This window comes from Mastomys coucha, unplaced genomic scaffold (assembly GCF_008632895.1).
Source record: "Mastomys coucha isolate ucsf_1 unplaced genomic scaffold, UCSF_Mcou_1 pScaffold3, whole genome shotgun sequence".
Classification (NCBI taxonomy): Eukaryota; Metazoa; Chordata; class Mammalia; order Rodentia; family Muridae; genus Mastomys; species Mastomys coucha.
In genome coordinates, this window is record NW_022196909.1 from 11530135 (window position 1) to 11551899 (window position 21765).

The window sequence follows — 21765 nt, forward strand, 5'->3', positions numbered from 1 at the left end:
ACTGAAGCTCCCTTCTCTGTGATGACTCCAGCCTGTGTCAAGTTGACACACAAAACCAGCCAGTACAATTGGAAACGCGTAAATGGATTCGTTTTGGCTGGAAGATGTTCAATAGAGTTGTAGCTAAAGCTGACGAGGCCCTGTCCTGGCCCACTGGAGAAAGCAAACCTTCCATGGAAGTAGACCCCGTGGGAAAGGGCCAACACACTCTGTGGTTGTCACCTCACAAGCTATAACCGTTTTCTGCTTTCTTCGATGTCTGACCCACCTGACAGGCACTAAGACGCACATCCCTCGGCCCTCCCATAACCACCTTCTTTCTGCTCATGAGCCATCTGGAGCCCTGTTGCATATATACTACATCTGTGCATGCACACCTGTACACATACACAGCGTACACACTACCCACCCTGACACCTCTTCCCCAGCAGCCAGGGATCGCAGGCTCTCCCCTCCTTTCCTCTTCACGCCCACCTCCTAGCCCAAAGACCATCCCACGAAGCCGTAGTTGGTGAGATGCCCACTTGACATCAGCCTCGAGCTTCTGCCGCTAACACGAATTGCTCTTTGTTTCTTCCCTGCCCCGTGCAAAGCTGGGTTTTGTTTCTTGCGGAAGATACCTTAGACTGTGAGGAGCCAGGACATTGTCTTCTAGGTCTTTCCTCTCAGGGGCAAACCATGCAAAGAGCACCTGAGAAAAGTGACTCGTTCCCCGCTCTCCTGCCTTGAGCCCGTCTAGATTGTCAAGCTCTGTAACCAATTGTTCCAAGCACAGTACAGTAGCTCCCTCTGCTGGCTGGAGAGCAGTACTGCAGCCTGCTCACACAGGCGGCATCTCTCCCTCACTGATCTCAGAGAGTACCTTTCCTCGCTCCACCCAACACCACCATCCAAGGACACCAAGCCCACCTGTCTCCGGTCCACCTGCCCCTCTAGGCCATTCTGGTCCTCCATGAATTCCCACCCAGAGAACTGTAGTCCTTCAGCCCCTTACTATCCCCAAAGATAAGGGTCCTAGGAAATTGACACCCCTACCCCAGTCAGTCCTTAGCGGTGTGTAAAAAGTCCCTTACCCAAGTCATCTGCTCAGTCTCCTCTGAAAGAGATGCTAGGGCAATACGGGCAGGACCCACGCTCCAGGATTGACATACAGGAGGAGCCCAGGAGGCACAGAACCTCAGATTGTGTGGAGGTTAAATGAACTGGTCTATAATTGGAGTGCCGGGTGGTACACAGTCGGTGCTCATACAAGCTGCACCCAGTAGGTGTTCATGCACGCTGCACCCTCCACCTGTAAGAGCCCCTCCTCTGAGGGATCCTGTGCAGGTCTCCACTTAGGAGGAGAGTCGAGGTGCGTCTCCTCGTAGAACTCTGCCCAATACCTAAGCCTTCCTCCCCTTCTGCTCGCAGCGGGGAACGTGGACGGGAAGTTTAGTGTGGGCTACCGTGATGCCGTGGTGAGAACCGTGGTCGGCCTGGACCGTGAGACCACAGCTGCGTACACACTGGTGCTGGAAGCCATAGGTGAGTGCTGGCTGCCCTGCAGACTGCCTGCACAGCTATCCCAGGCAGAGTTCACACTGGGGAGCCAGGCTTAGAGTCAAAGCTCTGCCCTGAGGCCAGTGAGGAAAGGCCCACCACACTCACAGGGTGTGGCCCACCCCACAGTGGCTATCCCATGCTCCCGACTGTGAAGAAGGGTAAAGCCACATGCAGGCCAATGATTAGACTCGTGGCCACTCTGTTAGAAAGCAAAACAGGAGGGGAGACAGGAGACTTATGAGCACCATACATCCATGCACGATGGCACATATTTGTGATCCTAACACTGAGGAGGTAGGGACGGAAGGATCAAGAGTTCGAGACCATTCCCAACCTCACGGCAAGTTTAAGTCCAGCCTGGACTACATGAGACCCTTTATTAAAACATCAAAAATTAAAATCAATGAGTAGTGAGGGTCGGGGCTTGGGGACACCATTGGACCTCGGACTTCCCGCTTTTGTTGCTCTGTCCCTGGATGTTGATTGTGTCATTGTCTGGACCACAGTGGCCATTCTCTACAGCCACCTCAGTTCAGCATCCTCCCAGGTTCAAGTGTAGGAGTAACGAAGGCAGCCCTGGCCTTTGCTCCAGCCTTTAAACAAGCCGCGGTCAGTTCCATCTGCCCTGTGCTTGTGGCTGGGCATGTCATTGTGGCTAAGGAACTGAGGTGTGTCTATGAGTTGTTCATCTCTAGAGCTGCAGGCAGGGTGATGGGGGTGATGGTGAGGGTGTCTGTGGTGGTTTGAATACGCTTGGCCCAGGAAATGGCACTATTAGAAGGTGTGGCCCTGTTGGAGGGAGTGTGTCACTGTGGGTGTGGCCTTTAAGACCCTCATCCTAGCTGCCTGGAAGCCAGTCTTCTCCTCCTAGCAGCCTTCAGATGGACATGTAGAACTCTCAGCTCCTCCTGTGCTATGCCTGCCTGGATGCTGCCATGCTCCCGCTATGATGATAATGGACTGAACCTCTGAACCTGTAAACCAGCCTCAATGAAGTGTTGTCCTTATAAGACTTGCCTTGGTCATGGTGTCTGTTCACAGCAGTAAACCCTAATGAAGACAGTGTCCCGCCCATTGGCAATTCCAAGTCTCAGCATGGGGAGAGGGGTTGGGTGTGCTCTTCCCGGGAAAGGGCAGGATATGCTGATGGGCAGGCAAGAAAGGGGTATGAAGGGTGTGTGTGTGTGTGTGTGTGTGTGTGTGTGTGTGTGTGTGTCTGTGTATGTCTGTGTGTGTCTGTCTGTGTGTGTGTGTGTGTGTTTCCCAGTACACACAGGCCACTAGTCTAAGGTGTAGCATGCTCTGGAAGCACAGGCTAGAGTCAGATAGGAAAGGATGTGGAAATCTGAATCTTGAGCTAAAAGCTTTGTCTTTGTTCCCTAAACAGTAGGAAGCCCCTGGGGCGCTTCTCTGGAGGGAAGAATAGTGTGGGGAGGCCCCTGTTCCTCCCAGGAACTCCTCTGAGGTATTTGTGGAGATTGGTGGGTAAGCAGGAATGAGCTATGATGCCCATCCAACCAACTACCCCTCTCAGCTCAGCTGTGCCCAGCTGGCTCTGTCCTGCTCTGCTCTCTGCCCATCCTGAGTGTAGCCTGGAAAGACACTGCTTTCTGGGGAGCCATCACCCAGCTAGAGCCAGCAGAGGGCTGTGCTCCCCTCCTTTATGAAGGTCTCTCAGCTCAGCATCCTCGGCTGAGGCAGGGCCCCTGAGATGAGAGGGAGTATCTGAGTTAGGGTTTACTGCTGTGAAGAGGCACCATGACCAAGGCAACTCTCATAAAGGTAAACATTTCATTGGGGCTGGCTTAGAGGTTCAGAGGTTCAGTCCATTATCATCATGGCAGGAAACATGGCAGCATGCAGGCAGGCTTGGTGCTGGAGGAAAAGCCAGGAGTTCTACATCTACATCTGGAGGCAGCCAGGAGGAGACTGGATTCCATGCCTGACTGGGCAGAGCCTGAGCATAGGAGACCTCAAAGCCTACCTACACAGTGACACACTTCCTCCAACAAGGCCACACCTACTCTAATAAGGCCACACCTCCCAATAGTGTCACTCCCTATGACTAAGTATCGAAACGCATGGATCTTTGGGGGCCAAACCTATTCAAAGCTCCACAGAGAGGAGCCTAGAAAAGAGGCCACCCTTGGGTGAATGACTTGCACCCCAGCCTATGCTCAACGGGGAAGAAAAACAAAGTCACTATTGATTCCCAGACAACCCAACCACCTCTCTCCTCCCTGAGGGTATTCAGGCTGGGACACAGGAAAGTGAGCAAGAGTGGTCATCCCCTGGGGAGGACTTTGAGCAGCTTACCCAGGTGGGGCTGTGATTTCTGTGTCCACCCTGACTGGCTCCTGCAGAGCTCCAGCATCCCTTAGGATGGAAGACCAAGCTTGTCCTGGAGGTGTGGTGAATTGGCCAGCCTAGTGCTTGATAAGGAACAGGAATACTTAGTGGGGAACATGTCTTTCAAAGCCTTTATTCCAAAGTCCAGATGTTCAGTCTCTTGAGAAACGAGACACCAGGTGTTCCTGGACCCACATTTTGCTCATCATTTGTGACTGGAGCAGCAACCGCCTGCCCTTGAGGCGGCTTGACTCAAGTGTCTTACCCCTGTCCCTCACCTCTCATAGTATCCTGGCTCCGACCATAGGCTATGTCCTATCTCATCACCTGTGTGGGTCCCGGGCTTGCTGGGACAAATTAAGGCAACTTTGGTGGCATGAAAGAGCCATCTCTAGAACCAGAGATACCAACTGCCCTTCCCTGCTCAGCCATGCCTGGCTGGCTCTGTCCTGCTCTGGTCTCTCTTTTGCCCATCTTGAGTGCAGCCTGGGAAGATGCTGCCTTTGGGGGCATGGCCTAAAAAGGCACAGATGTGGTACCTCTGGTTCTAGATGTTTAACAGAGTCCCAATTCCTCCCCAGCCTCTGGGAAGAATCCTTCCTTGCTCCTCCATGTCTGGTAGCCTTGGGGTTCCTTGGTTCATGGCCCCACCTCACCTGATCGTCTCGTTGGCGGTAGTAGTTTTTTTTTTTTTTGAGACAGGCAGCACTCAAATGGCTGGTCTCTAATAATCCTCCTGCCTTGGCTTCCCACGAGGAGCTACAGGCACACACTGTGATCAGAGTACAGTATCTTCTAAGTCATTTAATCACTGGTTAAATGGCTAGGAGGACTGACCTCCCTTCAAGAGCTTCAACTTAATTATGTCTCCATAGGCCCCTTTTTATGAAATGAATAGTGGGCACAGGCTTTGATGGTTTGACCATTCACCCCACCTTCTTTAGCTCGGCTGTGCGTTGGGAAGGAGAATCCTGCCTGGTTGTTGTGAGGACAGAATGAGCCAGACACGGCTGAGCCTGGGACGTGGCATTATGTCAGCCCCCGGGGTATTGTTAGTGTTATTGATGATTTGGAAGGGCAGCAAGCCACCATCCCTTGAGGCGGGTGTGGGACAGTGTAACTCTGGCTGATGGCCTGGCGTGTAACATAGCTTCTAATGCCTGTTCTTCACCACCCACAGACAACGGCCCTGTAGGCAAACGACGCACTGGTACGGCCACCGTGTTTGTCACGGTGCTGGATGTGAATGACAACCGGCCCATCTTTCTCCAAAGCAGCTATGAGGCCAGTGTCCCAGAAGACATCCCAGAGGGCCACAGCATTGTGCAGGTAGGTGGCAGGCTAGGGCCAGGCAGGGCTCTCTGCTCAGCCCTGAGGGCACAGGCTCAGTAATGTCATGCCTTAAGGGGTGGGGAACAGTGAGGGTCCAGGGTGGGCTGGAAGTGGATTTCACTTCAAGCAAAATGGTCCCTCCTCCCTTCTGGGAAGAGTGGGCCCCAGTGTATGTTAGCTGAGGACAGGGCCCTGGCTCACCTTGGCTTCCCCCAGAGCCTTTCAAAGCAGTGGGGAGAGGGAAGCAACCCTTTCCTGGAAGGCAATCAAGGAGAAAGAGCGCCAGGGCTCAGCAAGGCCAGAACAGAGCGGCTTTCAGGGCTTCTTGGCCAGGCTCCCCTCTTGGAAGAAATCAGGCAGAAGAAAGGGCTCCTTGGCCCAGCGTAGGAGCCACAGCTAAAAGGCTCAGAGTGAGGAGAACCCTGTAGACGAAGCACACAACACCACAACATACACATACACACACACACACACACACACACACACACACACACACACACACACACACGGGACGCTCAGTTGCCAGGAGGGAAGACAGGGAATGAATGGCCCGTTTCACCAGCCTCAATGTTTCGACTCATCCCAAGGGTGAGGAGCCAACTCAGCAAAGATGGTACTGCCACTACAGCCTGGTTCCTAGCTCAGGGGGAAGGAAGAATAGGAGGCAGGAATGTGTCTGCCTCCCTGTGTGGGCACCGTGAATTTTCAGGAGAGGCTCAGAAAGCCGACTCCCAGTAGATTCCAGGAAGACCGGAGGCATGCACGAAGAGTCCAGCGTCTGGCTCCCAGAGGGAGGGAGGAAATGGGTCCCTTCCTCTGGCCTCGGCTAAGAAAGAATCAGAGCCCCACCACCGCCACCTGCATGAGGCAGTAGGACCCCACCCTTGCTTAGCATCTGCCACTCTCTGCTCACTGATAGGCACTCCAGAAACTACAGCCTACCCAAAATAGGGACATCATAGCGGGTCATGAGGGAGCCTCGTTCCTATATTTTAGCCTGAGATGTTTCAGGGAGGTGAAGAAACAAGATGGTTCAAAGATGGTTTGGAGAGGAGCTGGTTTTCTTCCCGGCCCTGAAATGCTGGTTTCTCTGTAGGTAAGACTTGGGCCCGCATCTTGGAGTCCCTGAGTGATGCAAGCTTCCCCTAACTCCTGCTTGCCTCACTTCTCAGATGTTCAGAGTCCCAGGACACTTTCTCCCAGGCCCTAGAAGTGCCCTGCAAAGATGTCCCCACTCCCTCTCTGAGGTCACAGGGATGCAGGGGCGAGGCACAGTGGCCTTACCTCCATAGCATGCTTCCTTTAGGGCTGTCACAGGGGACACTGGGAAATCAGTGTGGGTCGAGCTCACACCTGATACCTGCTTCCTTGGTGAGCAGGAGTGAGTCCTTGGATAAGATCTCACTCCCTGCTGCTCCCAGGCTCATGGGGGAAAAAAAAAAAAACAGACAAGACTGTGCTTGCTGCTGGCCCTCCTGATACAGATTAGACACCACAAGAGCAATTCCGAGAGAGAGGGTAGTTCTATTGGAAAACAAAGAATGCTTCGAAACACTGCTACTAGTAAAGCATAAACCATAAACAGAGAGGACAGTATCATTCAGTTGCCTCAAGTGTCTGGTCAGGATGAGGTGTGAAATATAAATTGCAGCTCGTGCCCAGATCCTGCTGCACTCTGTGGAGCGGGTACACCCAGTGGCCACATGGGAGACAATGATGGCTCTGAACCAGGTAACAGCAAAACCAGAGATTGGTCCTTGGGAAGACTTGGGTCGGGTAGGCAGTCCTGTGATTGGCTCCTGGATCACTTGACTCCTCGACAGGAGCTAAACATCTCAGGTTCCCTCCGCCCCATTTTCAAGTCTAAGATGCGGAAGGCCTTGACCGGAGAGGGTGAGTGAGAGAAGGGATGATTCCCAACAGCCCACACCATACTGGAGTGGGCCTGCTTTGACCTGTCTCTTGATGAAGTTGTTGCAACACCACAGAGAGCACAGCTAGTGCCATCCAGCCTTGATCCTCCAGCTGTCCTAGGAGGTCTGGTTCACACAATCTGAGAGGAGGCCACCTCTTCCCCGGTGAGACTTGGTACCACTGCATCCTCAGAGTCCAGGTGACATCGCCTCTGGTGCTGACAGTGGCTAGCCTCCCGCCACGGTGACTCAGCCTCCACCTAGCCTTGGACAGCAGCTTAGTTTGTGTTTGTCTCACTTGTCTTGATTTTAAATTGGCATTGTGATTTCACGTTTAGCTCAGGCTGCCTTAGACAATCCTACCTCGGCCCGTTGAATGCTGGGATTACAAGTGTGATCTTCCCACATTCGGCGTACAGGAAACATCTTCATCCATCTCCAAGTCTTCCCAAGCTATCCTGACAGGTGCCACTGAAGGATGCTCATGATTTGATCCTTACCAGTGCCCTAGCTGGCAATGAACAAGACCCAACAGAAGGGGCAGGAAGGTCAAGAAAGATGCCCGAGTCCCTTTCCTTGGGCTAGCACAGATACAAGCATCCTACTAGCTGAGACATCTGAACCTCTTAGCAGCTGGTTTAAGCTGGATCGTCAGAAGATAAACCAGGTTTCTGGAGGACCAAAGATGCTATTCCTAAGATTAGTATATACCTTGCTTCCAAAATGGGTGCTCCAGTGCCCCAAGCTATACCTCAGAGCCCCAGAGGAAAGGGCTAAAAGGCCTTTGGATATTCATCTTTTGATCCAAAGGTCTGTTAGCACACAGAATCAGGAGCCTTCAGAGTCTCCTGGGAAAGGACATAGACTAGACACAGAGGGAAAGACTGGGGTGCTTTTGGGGTCCAGAGTATGTCCTATGGCCTGTGATGCCAGGTTTCATCAGAGGTGGGATGGTCTTGGCTGAGCCCACGTGTGGATGGGCACTGTGTCACATCTTGGTGGCTTCGGTCCAGTCATAGTCACCTTGGTGGTCATGGAGGCCCGGCAGAGGACTCCGCTGGATAGCGGGCCTGCCTCGTCGGAAGCTGTGCAGAGAGCGTCGCAGCGAGCCCAGGCGCTTCCAGAGCCGGAGCCTGGGCTCACTGGGGCTCGCTGGGTGATGTGGCATGCATTCCCGGGCACCTCGGCGGCCAGGGTCCAGGGCAGTTGGCTTACACAGCATCATGAACAGCAGGCAAGAGGCCAGGAGTAGAAAAATGCAGGCCAGGGCAATGAGAATCGGTACAGGGTCGGCAGACTGGGTGGAAGTCCCAGAAGTGGCTGGGGTCGTAAGAAAGGTTGGAGGGCTGGGAAGGCTGGAGCCCTCTGTGTTCATGGTACCTACAAGGGCAGGACATAGAATCAGGAGCAGTTGCATTCCAGACAGGAGCAAGTGAGACTTAACCTGGAGCAAGCCAGACAGGAGCAAGTGAGACTTAACCTGGAGCAAGCCAGCGGGTGCTGAACAGTTAGTCGTGCTCCCTTGATGGCTTGTCACAGGTTAGCATCGAGAGGCATCTTATGCATCTGCTTAGTGATAGGGCTGGGTCTGTACCTGGGCTTTCTTTTCAGCCATTCACTGCCTCTCTGCCATGAAGACCTCGGGATATAGAAAGCTTTCTGGCTTTTTATGATCTGTTCTCAGCAATTACTAGACAGTCTTTTAAAAGCCCTAAGAGTCAGCAAGCCACTTAATGAATCAGGCACAAGTCAGAAGGTGAGAGGCTGTGGTAGTCTGCCAGAGCCCCTAGCAGTCGCCTAGGGTCTAAGTGAGATTTCCAAACCAGGGGTAGTGGTGCGTGCCGATCATCTCAGGACTCAGGGGTGGGAAGGGATAGGAGTTCAAGGCAAGCTTTGGTTGCATTTGAGACCAGCCTGAGCTCCGTGAGACTTGGATGGATGGGTGGATGGATGGGTGGGTGGGTGGGTGGATGGATGGATGGATGGATGGATGGATTGATTGATTGATTGATTTCCAGATATCTGCATGCCTGGCTTCTCTTGACATGTCAGTTTCATTATTGGCTTTTCTGATAGCCCCCCTTTACGTAGGGCACTGGCCCCAGCTGGCCACACTCTCCCAGACCCACCACATAGGTATTTCACCTGCCTGGATCCAAGGATACTTCTGTTGTTTCTTCCTGATACAGTCTAACCTCCCTCCAGGGAAACTGAACACACACACACACACACACACACACACACACACACACTACCTCCTAGCATAAGAAGCCAAACCCAAGTCACATGGGCAAGGAAAGGACAAGACTAGGTGTCCCGACTTCTGGCCCCAGGCCTGCCACCCTTCAAGCCTCCAACCCTCTCTGAGCCCAGGGAGTCACTCAGACACACCTGGGAATAAAACCCGTAAAGAGTTGACAGAGTGAAGGCGAAAAGCTGCAGGACATTTCCATGATCCCTGCTGAGGACCCATCCCGCATGGGGAATGGCACAGACGGTCCATGTAGACAGAGGACCAAGCTAAACTGGACATCTAGTAGCTGAGCCTTGGTATGGGTAGTGTGTGATGGACAGCTCCGAGGATCCCCCACAGCCTAAGCCGACAGCCCCTGAGGAGTAGAAGTTTGCCCAGGCTCTTCAAGTTTACCCACTGAGGCAAACAAGCTTTTTTTTTTTTTTTTCCGTTTTTTAAGACAAACATTCCTGCTGTCTCATTAGCAACCAGTGCAACATTGTTTACAGCACAGAGGAGAAACAGGTATTAACAAAAGGCCAGACAAACTTGATTCCAAAGATTCTGAAACGAATTTTCAATTATTGGACCTGAGGCAGGAAGAGAACAGCTACCACTTTCCCTGTTTTCTTTGTATCTCCCTCAGCTTCCACTTTCCCGGTTTTCTTTGTATCTCCCTCGGGTTCTATCTAGCACCAAAGCCAGGCCACAGGGGAGGGTCTGTCACTAGGCCCACCCTGAAACTATGGGAAAGCAGGAAACATGGCCACCCAGCCCCATTAGCCTCCTGACTAGAGCCCTTGTCCCACCTGGGCACTCACCAGCAACTCCCGGACCTAAGTCCTGGCTCCTGGGCACAGTTGACTGAGGGCATCCAGTGCCCTCCACCCACCAGTCCTTGTCCCAACCCCTCCCATTCCTTACAGCTGCTCCAAGCTGGAAATTCTGATGCCTGTCTAACAGCTGAGGGCCTCCACCCACCAGGCCTTGGGCCTGGAAAGCTCTCTGAGTGGACAGCATCCATGGATCAGCCCTTCCTGGCATCTGAGTTGGAGCAGGGATGGGGTATACCCACTGCCATCCCTGGTGGAGAGAAAGTAGCTGCCCCGCCTTGGCTCTCAACACTTGGCCACCATAAGACAGAGCAGTCCCAGCTAAAAGCCCACATCCTACCAGCTCAGAACCCAGAGGAGCTGTGAGGCTACAGGCCCCAGGGCCACTTCTATATGGAGACCTGAGATATTCTAGTGGCAGTCTGTGACACTGGAGAGCTTGAGACCAGGCCCAGGAGCTTGAGGCAAGCCTTCCTACTGGAACCCTCCTCTGAAAACATCTCTCTATAAGCTCTCTCTAGAACATTCTTCCTTCCTTAGAGTCCCACAGAGAAAATGTAGCCGTGGCTTAGCCATTCCCCTTTACTGGGCCTTACTTCTTTTCTCGGAGTAATAGAAATGTGCTCTGAATCTGAGCACACCTTCACAGCCTCCCAAGTTCCCAGTAAGGGTCTCCCCCACTTCTTACATCAGCTTTCTCTATCGTCTCTCGGCATTGACCTCACGTCCTTTCCTTGGAGGTCTGTATCCTCAGCAGGCAGGTGTCCAGGGAGATCCAAGGTGTACCAGTGGGCCGGGCTGTGATCAGGCTGTGATCCTATGTTGTGCTGCTGAGCCTGCAGGAGACTGGCTCTCCCCCTACTTTTCGTCCTGGGCTGGTTTTGTTAGGAGAGTCCTGGCCTGTCTGGGGGAGGGGACAAATGGGAGTGTAGAGGTAGCAACTGAGTGGAAAAGAAAGAGAGGGAGGCCTTCGCCTGGCTCACTCCAGCCTGTCTCCTTGGAACCCTCTCATGTGCAGAAACACTGGTCAGGGCGGGAACGGGTTTAACCGCCTCTTGGCCTGGGGCTCCCATCACCCCCCTTGGGAATTTGAATGGTATGGTCGACTATTCAGTGCCTGCCAGCCCTCAGGTTACCAGGGAGAGGGTCTATAAGCAAAGAGGCACGGGGTGATGGGCCCTGAAACCCCCAAGGCTTCCTCTGCAGGGTCCCTAGACCTTGTTTTTCCTGGATCTTCAGAAAATGGCCCTTAGCTGGCTGCAGAAGGGGATGCCATATCTCACATTTCAACATGTTTCAGAAAGCATGAGGGACAGCCAAGGGCAGGCTATTCACAGTGTGAGTGGGGTACCAGGTCCTCTCCAACCCTCACCCACAACCCTCCCTTCTCCCCACAATACCAAACTCCCCTGGCAACCAGCTGCTTGCTTAGGAGCCTAGATATTGTACAGCTTGCCCATCAGGGGACTCCATGGTCTCAGAATTCAACATGCTGATAATCACAACCACATTTAAAGCCCACAGGCCTTTCACCACAAACTTAAGCCTTGTCTCACAACTCTGGAGTGGACAGAAGCCTTCCTCATGTACTGTTAAACATGGAGGGAGCCTTGGTGATCCAGCACCATCCCTCCTAACAGGTGTCAAGGCTGTGCTCCGGGCAGGCATAAGGTATCCCACAGGCCCAGAGTTATCCCACAAGTTAGAGCTGAGTAGGAGCCCCGTGTTTCTCTAATTAAAGGACAAGATCTCTTGCCTTAGATGAGTGGGGGTGGGGCAGTCTATCTGCTGACTTGCTCTTTGCAAGCGCGGTTCCCTCTTCTGACTTCCTCCCGAAGTGTGTCCAGTAAGTGAAGATAAGGAAACTTGTATTAGAACTTTGAGTGGCATGTCCCCAAACCTGATTTGATCACCATGGCAAAGAGAGAGACCAGTACCAGAGCCGTCGTGGCATGACCCACAGGATCCAAGGGGAAATGAGATGGGGACGCAGCTGGGCTTGCAGAAGATCGAGGACCAGGGATCCGAACGTTTCAGTGCTGTATGTGGCACGCAGTCTTTCATCTTGTGCTTGCTGAGGGTCAGCTCAGTGTCTCTCACCAGAGACTGGCCACTCAGTCATTTTACACCTCCATTTAGCAAAGAATACAAAAAGCCAGGCGTGGCGATGCCCTCCTACAATCTAGCACTTGGGAACTAGAGACAGGAGGATCAAGAGTTCAAGTCCAGCCTGGACTATTTGAACCCTAATCTCAAAACAACAACACAGAAGCAAACAACCCTACTATGTACCAGAGAGTAGTAACATGGCATCAGACAGGGCCCTTCCTCTCTTGTGGGGTCAGTAGAGGAAGACAAGGACAAACATAGTCAGTCACTCAAGGCAGAATAGTGGCAGCAAACCAAAGAAGTGACGTACGTAAGCCTCTCGTGGTGAACCAGTGACTTTAAGAGAGTTCCATACAGGACTCGAAAGTAAATAACTCAAAAACATGTGCGTCATCAAAAGGCTCACCCCAGCACGGGCCATGACTACAGAAGATGGAGTTTCCCGCCTGAGTTTCTAGCAACTCCACCCAAGAGTCTTTTCAGTAATTACTGTCCACTGCAAAATAAAATAAAATAAAATAAAATAAAATAAAATAAAATAAAATAAAAATTCCTGCTTAGGAAGACAGCAGCAATAACCTATGCATGTAATATAAATGCACGGGAGGTTATTGGACAGGAAGATCACATCTGCTGAGCAGAGCAACCACTGTGGCCTTACTACTGGGGACTCTGACCTTCTACAGCCACAAAGTTTTGCCCTGGTTTAAGTACCAAATATGAGTTCTGCCCTATGCCGTAGGCCTTAAATCCAACAGCAAAGCACTGTTAACAGCTAAGCCGCTATTGTCTGTATTTAGGTATACATACAGTCAGTCCACTGTTACACCAGAGAGGACGTTTTTGCCTGGTATGTGGTCTATATAGAATCTGTAACAGAATAAGATGGTGGGCACTTCTCTCTTAATAGCCTGCACAGGGCCTTCCAGCTCTGTGAAAGCCAGCCAACAAGGAGGGAGCTCCTGGCTCAGTTCTAGGTTGCTTTCTTCAACAAAAGTATATAGTGTCTCCAACAGTAAGGACTTACCATCTAAGGTTGGCATGCAACCAATACCAGTCACAATGGCCCATTTGATGTGGGGGTCCCACGGGGCCCCCCTGGCCAGCAGCCTATCCGGCACTGGGATAATTAATTAGTTCACAATCATCGTATGGCTTCCGGGCATGCCCTTTTGCACCTACATAGTATGCCTTTCTTTAGACTCCTGTTACTGTTATTTCAGATTTTTTTTTTTCCCAAATCCGTAAGGCACTTGGGGTTGGCTTTATGCAGTGAGACTTTTCCGCAGAGGATGGGCATGGTCTCTGAAAGCCCACCTTATTCTGAAAGTCGCACTGCTGGAAGCAAGTGCCGGTGGTCGTGTGGTTCAGCAGCTAGGGGGACACCAAAAGAAGTAAGCGAGGTCCGGTGATGCATGGTAGGATCTTGTCACGGTGTCACTGACGTCATCAAAGCAAACAAACAAAACCAAAGAGCAATATTGGACACCACACCGTGGTTGGAGGCTCTACCCCATCTGACCCCCACCTCCACCCAGAATGCAGTCCTTCGCCATAAACTACCCTATGTCCTCATCCTGGGGCACTCCCATGGGGCTGCCATGTGTTTCCCTGCCCAGCATGGGCTTGATGGGGCTAGCTTGTGACTCTTGACTGAACTGGTGGTTACGGATGAGTGGCATCATGTTGCCATTGCCCATGCTAAAGGACAGACTGTCTGGCTCTGACAGGCTCCGTACCAGTTCCATGGACATCGTTATCCGTTGGCCACAACTAAGTTACTGAAAAAGTCCCCATGTAGGTGAAGTTCTTCTTCTTTTTTTTTTTGGGGGGGGGGGGATTTTTCCGAGACAGGGTTTCTCTGTGTAGCCCTGGCTGTCCTGGAACTCACTCTGTAGACCAGGCTGGCCTCAAACTCAGAAATCTGCCTGCCTCTGCCTCCCAAGTGCTGGGATTAAAGGCGTGCGCCACCACTGCCCGGCGTGGGTGAAGTTCTTGATACAGAATCTTATTCTGTAGCCCAGGCTAGACCATATAGACCATCCTAGCTTTAAAATTGTGACAGTCCTCCTGATCGTGCATGCTACGCGGGGATTGCAGGCATATGCCACCGCTCCAGTCCAGTGTCCCTTCTTGAAGGGGGAAGTGGGTACGGCTCATTCGTTTGCATGTTTTTATCTGTCTCTCCTACTCCACCCTATCCCTTTCTCCTCCTTTCTCCTCTCCCATAAATCCTTCTAGAAGCTCCCGGGCATAGTGTCTGCCCTTCCGTCAGTATTTCCCCTAATGCCTTTGGCTCAGCATGAATCTTGCCACATTTGCCTTTCAGTGACCTGGACAGTCCTTTTGCTCCGACCCCCACCCCCACCCCGCATCTTGGCTTTATCATCTTACAAACCCAGATTACACAGGGTTGGTCTAAACTAGTGGTTTTCAACCTGTGGGTCAAGACCCCTTGGGTTGTCTTTTTTCACAGGGGTCGCCTAAGACCATCAGAAAACACAGATGTCTGCATGATGACAGTCATAACACTAGCAAAATTGCAGTTATGAAGCCGCCACAAACATAGTTTTATGGTTGGGGCTCTCCACAACACGAGGAACTGTATTAAAGGGTCGCAGTGTTAGGAAGGTTGAGAACCCCTGGTCTAAGTCGTTCGGGTTCACCAGAGCCTTTCCCGTTTTGTAAAGGTCACATCCCACCAGGGAGCTCAGCAAAGCAACTCAGGCCCCACAACCTTCCCTAGGTAAATCAACTTCTTTTGTAACTCTCCAGTAAACACAGTACTCAAAGCCACAAACTGGCCATTAGTCACCACCCAGTTCCCATAGCAATGCTTGTCACTCCTCCTCGGCCTCCCGTCCCTGCTAGCCACGAAGACCTTAGTCAGAAGTAACCCAGTGTTCCCATTGGCTGATATGAGCCAGTCCATCAGGGACTCGCTTCTCTCCTATTGGCTCAGCTCGTGCCACCTCAGTTCAAGGCGGCAGAATGGACAGCTGTATCACTGGCTTTTTATTCCAGCCCAGCTCAGTCTGCCCCCATGGCCTCACACAGCAGCCCGAAAGAGGCTCTTTTATTCCTTCTTTCAAAGTCTTTCCCCTGAGGCTTGAGAGATGGCAGGGTGGCTAAGCACTCCCCTCTCTTCCAGGGGCCCTCCATTTGCTTCCTGGTGTCCACATATGGTCGCTCCCAGGGATCCAACACCCTCTTCTTCTGGTCCCTGCAGGCACCCACATACTCAGGGCACACCTGCATACATATGTGCAAAAGCAATAATGAATCTTTCCCAACTCCATCAGTTTGGAGGCTGAGGAGTCCCTTGTTGTCATTGTTTTTTTTTTTGGGGGGGGGGGTTACAGGGTTTTTCTGTGTAGCCCTGGCTGTCCTGGAACTCACTCTGTAGACCAGGCTGTCCTTGAACTCAGAAATCCGCCTGCCTCTGCCTCCCAAGTGCTGGGATTAAAGGCATGTGCCACCACCGCCCGGCCTGCCACCACCACCCAGCCTATTGTCATTGTTTATTGCACTGGGCCACAGTTAAGGTCTCTGCCTGCATCCTGAATCATAGATTTCCCCCTTTTCTCTGTATTAAAGATGGATACACTGCTCCTCCTTACCCTTCCATTCTTTCTGTGGGTTCTAAGCCATCGCCTCCCAGGAAACCAGTGTATCTCGGCTCTAACTTGCATTTCTCTCCCTGGCATCCAGCTAGCTATAGGAAGCCGCTGCTAACGCCGCCTCCGTCTCTTCTCCCTTTTCAGCCTTCCTCCTGCCAAATCAAAGGCTGTCACGAGGGATGGCATCCGTGTGCCACTTTCCTATAGTAATTCCTCTCTTGCAGAGGCCAGTTCTTTCTGGGTTGCTGAGCTTCGTTTTCACGTCATCACCCACAGCAGAGGCCGTGCAACGGCTGCAGTGACTGTGTCTAGTGCACCTCTCCAGAGGGAGCAGCTTCAGATACACGTCTTATCACCCATGGCAGATGCATTCCGCTGATCCCACTCGGGTGCTGTCTTAGTTACTTTCCCATTGCCGTAATAAATGCCCTAACTAAAGCATCTTAAGGATAAAGGGCATATTTTGGTTTACAGTTTCAGAGGGATACCAGTCCATCATGGCAGCAGGCAGGAAGGATGTGGTGACCGACGCAGGAGGTTGCCCGGTCACTCTGCATCTACAATGGAGATGTGTGGGGTGGGAGTACCGTGGAACCAGGAGGAGCTAGAGCCCCAGAGTGATGTCCAGCCCCATCAATCTCATCTTGAGAGCCATAGGAGTAAGGACCACTCTCTCCCCTACCCCAAGCCTGCATGTCCAGGGGCTCATAGTCCTGGGCCCCAACCTTTGTCCCAACCAGAGGAGGTCCGGTAGTCGCAGCCAGGTTAAACTTCCTCTCTCCTTATAAGGTGAAGTCCAGCAGCATCTGGAATTCCTCCTTATGCAAATGAAGCATCCCCAGCGCCTTAGCCTCAGCCAAGGAAAGCCTCTACCCACTCCCCAAAGGTTTAAATAGCCTTTGTTCTCCCCAGATAAACAAGCTGCTCACTGAAGCCTGTTTCTCACAGTGTTCTTGGGGTTGCCTGAGGTCTCCATCACTACTGGCCATTCTGGCCTCCCGCTTCCTTCCTTCACAGGATCCCCGGCCACAGAAGCAGAGGGTGAATGGGAAGTAGAGGCAGGGTATGAGGCCTCAAGTGCAGTCCCCAGTGACCCACTTCTTCCAGGGTGAGGCACTGTCTCCTAAAGGTTCCACAGCCTTCCCAAACAGCGTCCCCATCTGGGGACCAAGCCCTGTGAGTACACAGAGTGTCTAAGACACACCAGGACCACCAGAAGGGAGTCAGATCAACTTTACTTGGGGGTGACTCAAAGCTTATATAGTGTTGGGGAATTTTGGGGTAGAAACATCCAGGATGAGCAAAGGTCATTGGCTGAGGGCTTAGGGTACCAAAATGCCCCATTAGCATGGAGAAGCATTTCAGGAATCTCAGGTGCTAACTGAAAGGGTTCTGATCGGGAGAAAGGGAAGTGGAACCTGTAATCTAGCTAAGGCTACAGGACATTCTGCAGGTAGAGGTAATGGTGGCCAGCGCGGGGGAGTGGGGGGAGGGTTGAACTCTCCAGGCAAGGCCAGAGAAAGGGAAGCCCTGCCCATGAAGGGAGTCCTCCATATTGCAGGGGTCTGAGCCCCAGAAGGCTATCAGTCAACAATAATCTTCAACCTTAATTAATAAGGCAATGGGAGCATTCTACATTCAAATCACAGTAGGTACCAATTCTGTTGCCAAGCTTTCCCCCAGGGTGGTATATACCAACATCTCCCCACATAGAGCACTAATGATAAACACAAATGATTCCACTCAGCGCTACCTCGGTAAACCAATACGTTTATAGGAGCCCAGGTTACTTACGGATCATGGGAAACTCTTCAGTGCGACTGCCTGTAAGCAGATCAGGGAGCTCCAGGGACACAGCTTTTAAACATCTTCACCCGTGCCAAAGTAGGCTTTTCAGTGATGTGGCAGCTGCTTCAGAGTCACCCTCGTGATGGTCCCAAGACATCAAGAGCCTCACTGGTAGGGGGTCATAGAGGCATGGAGTGGCCTTGTTCAGCCTGGGCCAGAGAGTGATGACCTAATTAATGTCTCACATGTGGTCCTGGATGGGGCAACAGAAGGTAAGGTGTCCTTGTGGACAATAAAAAGGATGCACACACATGCCTGGGGTCAGGTATGGGGGACTGCAAAGACAGCCTGCCTTGGGGTTAGGAATAATTCCACTGTCTCTTCTCCTTCAGCTGAAAGCCACAGATGCAGACGAGGGGGAGTTTGGGCGTGTCTGGTACCGCATCCTCCACGGTAAGTGAGCTGCTGGGTAAGTGAGCTGCTGCGGGATAGGAGGGATAGCCGCCACCCTGCGGAGACAACTCTTCTTTTGGGCGGAGCAGAGCAGATTCCCAAGCACCATATACACAGGTGGCAGCTCAGGGAGAAAGTGGGTTCCCCGACTGTTTACACTAAGTTGAATATATTCTAAGCAGAGAAGGGGATGCTGGCCTTGTACCTAAGGGCTCCACGTGCGACAGTGTTCTCAGAGCTGACACGGTGACAGAGAGGACCCTGGAAGTCAGGGCATCCCCCTGGGAAAGTCATTGGTGATTCACTCGCCTGGGCTCCCCCTAGAAACACAGGCCCTTCTCCAAGCTGTTCACAACCAGAGCATGCGACACCACTCACCGGATCAAGGGTGCAGCCACCCCACATGAACTCCAGGGACTGAGTGTGGATAAGTGTGTCCCTGGAGAGAACTCCAGATCATGGGTACCCACCCGGCCCACTGGGGTCCACTACATCCTAGATTCGCTCGCCCACTGACAGTAGGCTTGGGTTCTTCTGAAGCCTCCATATCCCCAGTAGAAGTGGAAGTGTGAACATAGGGCTAGACCCTAGGCTTCATACAGGGAAGAGGCAGGTGAGTTCCAGTTCCATGTCCTCCTCTGTTAGGCCATTGTGGGCCTTAACCAAATTCCCAAGTGAAGGATGGTTTTCAGTTGGTAATATAAGGTAAAACCAAACATATTTGAGGCACAGAATTGTAAACTCTTTCAGTTAGGATAGACGATAGAATACTTTATCTACATGGCCAAATACGACGAACTGGATGTTACAAGTGTATGTCATACCTTACAACTTATGTAATTGTTATACTAATTAATATTCAATGTGTATCTGAGAGAAAAGAGCCCTATTTTTTTTTAATTGGACCAAAAGGGAGAGATGTAGCTTCTGTATTCTAATGCTAATTTGTGTCCCCCCCACTCCCGAAAAAAAAAAAAACTGTTTGCGTGAGAGAGTCTGCACTACCTTCTGGGAATCTGCCCCCAGTTGGCTCTGATTGGTAGATAAAGATGCCAATAGGCAATAGCTGGGCAGAACAGACAGAGGTAGGATTTTAGGTTTTCCTGGGCTTGGGACCGGGAGCAAGAAGGAAAGGAGGCGATCTGCCATGCGGGGAGAGTACAGGACAGAGAGGCATGGCTGCCATGTGAAGGAGCCATGAGAGCGTGGCCCAGAGGGTAAGAGTGGCCAAGATAGAACCTAGAAAATAGGAGGTGGGAGGTAGGATCAAATAGTATGGAGATCAGGCAGCTGCCCAACTGTTGTGCTGAACGAGGCATATTAAAATATAAAGGCTGTGTGAGCGTCTTTCACTTGAGAACATAAACCGTTGAGGCAAGAAGCAACCCCGTGCCAGGATTTATTAATTAATAATTAATTCAACACCCAAGTCCTTCGGGCAGGACCAATGTACCACAGGGCCCGGAACTTACTGCCTTCTATCGCATAGGGTCCAGCCCATGCATCTCATGTGCCTCTCCACAGGTAACCATGGCAACAACTTCCGGCTCCACATCAGCAGCGGGCTCCTGATGCGAGGCCCAAGGCCCCTGGACAGGGAACGGAACTCGTCCCATGTGCTGATGGTAGAAGCCTACAACCATGACCTGGGACCCATGCGGAGCTCTGTCAGGGTGAGAACACATACTGGGGCCTAGTGGGGCAGGTTTTGCCACTGACCGGTGTGGCGGGGCATGGAATTTGGTGAGGAGACCAAGGGCCCAGCCCAGCCAGGGATCTTGTAATTGTCCTTTTGCTCCGTGCCACATTTTCATGATACTTGTGTCTAAGGGAGAAAAAGGGAGAACCTCACTGATCTATCTCATCTAACTCTCCACAGCACATTGAGAAACTTTCCTAGACATAAACTCGGAGGAGCAAATAGCAATATTGTTTTGTAGATGAAGAACAGAGTCTCAGAGAAGTGTCCAAAGGCAGGAGCAGGCTTGAGCCTATGTATGTTGGGTCCAAGTCCAACAATGTTGCTCTTGAAACTGTTCCTAAAATTCTCCCAACCCCATTCCTAGCTGCATTCTTTGCACACACCCTCACTAGGCGGCGGTGGCCAAAGGACCTTCTCTAATGGTCACACACGCAGAGATCTGCCTCTTGCCTGTGTTGTTTACGTTCGCTCATTCTCCATACACACGTAGCAGCCCATAGGCCCCTTCCCCTAAAGCCACAGGAAGTGAGTCAGGGACCAGAGGTCCCTATCATGGAGGACGGTGGGAAGTCATCAGGCAGGGACGTGTACCCAGGCCTGAGTGTGGCTGAGTCAGCTGAACCTATTAAGCGGCCCATCAAACCCCTCTGGAAATGCCAAGCAGGATCTACCTGGTCAGCTGTCAATCAAGTCACTCCAGGACACTTTCCCTCATGTTAATGATGGATATCTCCAACCAGAATCTGGGCCCCATGCAGATCGGTCAGAGCGGGGCCAGCTCTGAATTCCTAGCTCCTTGCTCTCATCTCAGAGGAGACAGGAGAGAGAGTTGGCTCCCGACAGGCTAACCGTCCCCCCCCCCACCCCCCATACTCCGCCCCCCATCCTTTAAAGAGTGAATGAATACCTGTCCAAGTGGATACAGCAGAGGGATTAGGTCCCCTAGATCCTTAGAGAGCGTGTTGATTGACAGAGATATGGTTTCCTGGTTTGTACCAGAAAGTCTCGCCACAGTAGCTTCCCTGCGTGGCAGGCTCTTATTCACATGCTAACGAACACAGTCAGGCCAGTGTCTTTCCTCTGCGGACTTACATCAGGTCACAAGAGTGGCTGGTCTCAGTGAGGCTCAGGCTGGACCCCTGCCCTTCAGGCATCCTAACCTCCGCTCTCTCTGTGTCCCCTCCCCTCCCCCACGCACCTGTTTCTCAAGAGCCTGATCGCTGTGTCTGCTACTGTGCCATTTTTAGCCACCAACCTTGTTAAACCAAATTCTTTGCAACATCCCAGGGTGTGAAACAGATCAAAGGCAGACTGTGCAGTACTGCAAGGTGAGGCACCCCAGCCGCAGCCTTGGGCCCTTTTTATATGGTCCTGCCCTCAAGATGCTAAAAAAGAGAAAAGAAAAGAAATTGACCCAATTCTGAGGACGGCCCTGCGTTACACCCATTCTACAGATGAGGAGACGGAGGCAGGGAGGAATCAACTAACTTGGTTAGGGTCTCATTATGCTATGGGTAGAGCCAGGCTTCACCCCGAGGTGAGTGGCCCAGACTGTTCTCTCACCTCTACACAATACGATTCCTGGACCACCATGCCCAAGAAGGCTTCTCAGAGCCCTGACAAGCACTACATCCCCAAAGAGTAACTTTAAGAATTCAAGTGTTGCCAGGCGGTGGTGGTGCACGCCTTTCATCCCAGCACTTGGGAGGCAGAGACAGGCAGATTTCTGAGTTCAAGGCCAGCCTGGTCTACAGAGTGAGTTCCAGGACAGCCAGGGCCACACAGAGAAACCCTGTCTCGAAAAAAAATTCAGGTGTTATCCCTGTCATGGAGATTTGATGGCCCCTGCAGTTTAGAACCTCTATTCTCCTAAGAGAGTCAGGAAAGCGGG

The 21765-nt window shown here is 52.0% G+C and overlaps 2 protein-coding genes across 14 annotated transcripts in view; one reads left to right on the forward strand and one right to left on the reverse strand.

Annotated features, from left to right (window-relative positions):
- The window catches only part of Cdh23 (cadherin related 23), a 402933-nt gene that overhangs the window by 290592 nt on the left and 90576 nt on the right, over positions 1–21765 (forward strand). For all 9 annotated transcript variants that reach the window (XM_031347990.1, XM_031347992.1, XM_031348002.1 and 6 more), the window contains 4 exons: positions 1411–1524; positions 5072–5220; positions 18112–18172; positions 19697–19845. In XM_031347990.1, the coding sequence (XP_031203850.1) occupies positions 1411–1524; positions 5072–5220; positions 18112–18172; positions 19697–19845 (473 nt within the window). The remainder of the gene's footprint in view (positions 1–1410; positions 1525–5071; positions 5221–18111; positions 18173–19696; positions 19846–21765) is intronic.
- Positions 6733–21765, reverse strand: part of CUNH10orf105 (chromosome unknown C10orf105 homolog) — a 24358-nt gene continuing 9325 nt past the window's right edge. The window contains exons 1-4 of one of the 5 annotated variants that reach the window (XM_031348012.1): positions 20782–20806; positions 17726–17972; positions 10891–11106; positions 6733–8516 (exon numbers count right to left, since the gene is read on the reverse strand). In XM_031348012.1, coding sequence (XP_031203872.1) covers positions 8125–8511 — 387 coding nt within the window. In that variant the 5' untranslated portion in view covers positions 8512–8516; positions 10891–11106; positions 17726–17972; positions 20782–20806 and the 3' untranslated portion in view covers positions 6733–8124. Of the gene's footprint in view, positions 8517–10190; positions 10262–10890; positions 11230–17725; positions 17982–20781; positions 20807–21765 lie in introns of those variants that run through there. The other 4 variants (XM_031348013.1, XM_031348014.1, XM_031348011.1 and 1 more) reach the window with 4 other exon arrangements.